This window comes from Centruroides sculpturatus, unplaced genomic scaffold (assembly GCF_000671375.1).
Source record: "Centruroides sculpturatus isolate CEXI.00-Female unplaced genomic scaffold, Cexi_2.0 scaffold2800, whole genome shotgun sequence".
Taxonomy (NCBI): domain Eukaryota; kingdom Metazoa; phylum Arthropoda; class Arachnida; order Scorpiones; family Buthidae; genus Centruroides; species Centruroides sculpturatus.
This window is the reverse complement of record NW_019386983.1, coordinates 13,971-16,740: the sequence shown is the minus strand read 5'-3', so window position 1 is coordinate 16,740 and position 2,770 is coordinate 13,971. Positions and strand designations below refer to the sequence as shown.

Here is a 2,770-nt window from a genome sequence, read left to right as displayed (position 1 = left end):
AAGAAATAAATAAAAAGTAAGGGTCAAGACTAGAATCCTAAATCATGTGCTTTTTAGAACTGTGTAAACTGTAAAGATTTGTGCAGTTTATTAGATAGAAAAAAGCATTACAGACATTACAATATATAATGATTACATTTGATAACATTTAATTATTTATTTTTTGTCATCAGAAAACTATTAAGTAATAAACTTGGATACAATGTAAAAAATTTCATCATAAACCTTAACTTATTAACATATAATTTTTATATCAGATATTAAAATTTACTTACCTGACAATTTTTCTTCAATGTCATTATTTTTATGAGAAACTATTTCTTTTATCTGAGATTCCCATGGTAAAAATTCTTTGACTTTTTTAAATACAGCTATAAAAAATCCACCTGTGTTCTGATGATGTGGTAATATGCGAAGACTGTTAGAAAAATATTAATATTTTAAAATATTAAACAAACTTGTAAAATTGATAAATATTTAGAAAAATTTTACCATCTATGCAAATTTAACTTTGAGACAATTTCAGGAGCAGGTGGAAACATTTGTGGACGTATTTGAGTTCGATATTTATCTGGGACATCATCAAAGGAATCAAAAGATTCTAATTCTCTATTCATTACTTTCCAATAACTGAGACCAGGAGATGTCTTTAAGCCAGGTAATGATTCTGATGTATCTACTAACTCAACAGAATCTAAATTCAAAAAATTTAATAAAAATTAAGTTTAAAAAAATGTGCATAATTTTATCAAGCAATATTGATGCCTTAATTGCAATCAATCAATCTATATTTCAGCAAGAGGTCAGTGGGAGCCGAAATGTAGGTTTTGCAAAATGCATGGAAGCCGCAGTTTTGTACTTTTTTTATTTTGTACTGCAGTTCTGTACTGCGATTTTATTATATAATATAAATATTATATAAAACAAATATTGAATTTTTTTAATAAACATATTTTCACAAAATTGTGGAAATAAAATTGTAATAATAAAAATAAAAAGCAGAAATTAACACTTTAAGCAAGAGCCGCATGTAATTCAAAAAGAGCTGCATTTGCCCATGGTGGCTATATTTCAATATTGTTAAATAATGTTTTGATTAAAATAAAGACTTTTTCTCTTACAATTAATCTTTTATCTAGAGGGATCTATAAAGTAAATTGAATAATTCTGTAATTAAATCCTATTTTTAAGCCAACTAAACTTTTTCAGTGAACTATAATCAACTCCATTATTCCACACTGATCAAAGACAAAGCAATTTTTTCAGCATTTTATCTTGTGATAAAATGCTAAAAAGTGTTAGGAGCAAAAGATTTTAATTTGATATATATTTTTGGATAAGATAATCCCATCTTCAGATCAATAACAAATGTAAATGAAACAACAGCATAAGTCAAGCATTTTTTAAATTCAAAATAAATTGCAGTTATTTATAACAAAATTTAAAAAGTAATTAAAGCTGGTTTGTCCCAAAGAATGATGGTGTTAACATTCAAGGCTTATTATGATAAACAAGATACATTCACAAAGTTAATCATTAGACATTTGGTAAAAATGCTCCTGAATTTTCTTGTTTAAATATTTAAAAATGTATGAAAGTCTCAGGATTTAATTCGATTAAATTCAGATTAATTATCTTATTCAACTGCACAGATTATTGCAAATTGAACCTAGATAAATTAGTGAAGAGCATAAAAATATGTACAGAATTATATCAGAAAATAATAAAGAATTATATTAATATATATATCTTGAATTCCAACTAAGATATTAAAATGACTGCAGTAATTGCTTTTGATGTAGTTAATAGTATTATTACTTTTGAAAAAAAAAACAATATGTATAACTTGAAAAAATGTTAAATCAAATCAAATCAATGTTTATAACCGATAAATTTTAGTTAACATATATTTTCAATAAAACTATATAACCAACCACCAAAGATTTTTTAGATTTCAAAATAAAAATAATTGTGAAAAAATTCACTTTTTAACCTAAATATTTTCAAATCTCTCCAATTGTCATGAAAAGCTTTGAACAATCAAGTAACATATTTTTTGAATATTACATTTTAAAGCTAAAAGTTCGGACAAATGTAAAATTGATATTTTGTAAATAAATGTTATTAAATGTGTCCATATGAATCATTCACAAGTACATAAAACAAAATGTAAAATGTAGAAAATGAGTTTTTATTTGGAAAAGCCCAAAAATAAGTATATATTGAACAATCTGTTTCATAATATGGGTATTTCTCAATATATAATTTTTCATGCTATGAAGTTCAAAGAAAAGTGATTAATTTTAAACTGAAGAACACACACATGCTTTCAAAATTAACCATTCAATGTAGAAAATGTCAAAGCTGCAAAATCATTTTAAGAACTCTACAGATTTTTTTATATTTAACACAAGTTTTTGTTATGGCTATAAATTAATTAATAAAAATACCATTCAGATTGGCATTAATAGTAAATCATAAAGTTTTTAAGAATATATTGTGAAAAGACATTAAGTAAATTGAAGGTGATGCCTCTAGTGCAGGGGTCGGCAACCTTTTGAGTCGGAAGAGCCAAAAATTACAATTTACAAAATTTAAAAGTTTTTAAAGAGTCACAAAATTTTTCTTGCCAACAATAAATATTACTTGCATAAATAAAGTTTTTTGATAAAAGAAACTAATCTATTTATTCATAAGAAAAATTGTCTTGTGTCGAAAGCGAATTAAACCTCATAGAAACATCCGACGACGGCGTCATTCGAGAGCTTCC

At 25.0% G+C, this 2,770-nt stretch overlaps 1 protein-coding gene across 1 annotated transcript; it reads right to left on the bottom strand.

Moving 5' to 3' along the window:
- Positions 1–252: 252 nt before the first annotated feature.
- On the bottom strand, positions 253–825 carry LOC111616017 (tRNA (cytosine(34)-C(5))-methyltransferase-like). The gene is made up of 2 exons (XM_023357458.1): positions 493–825; positions 253–418 (listed from the first exon to the last, which is right to left on the bottom strand). Exons 1-2 carry the CDS (start codon positions 615–617, stop codon positions 268–270), a joined length of 276 nt encoding a protein of 91 aa, XP_023213226.1. The 5' UTR covers positions 618–825; the 3' UTR covers positions 253–267.
- Between the last annotated feature and the right edge of the window lie 1,945 nt (positions 826–2,770).

What these genes read in the sequence shown, in the direction of transcription:
- LOC111616017 (XM_023357458.1), bottom strand. Translation starts at nt 617, where the DNA reads ATGAATAGAGAATTAGAATCTTTTGATTCCTTTGATGATGTCCCAGAT. An exon ending in AAGTTAAATTTGCATAGATG is followed by an intron (nt 419 to 492) that starts GTAAAATTTTTC and finishes TTTTTCTAACAG; the next exon opens with TCTTCGCATATTACCACATC.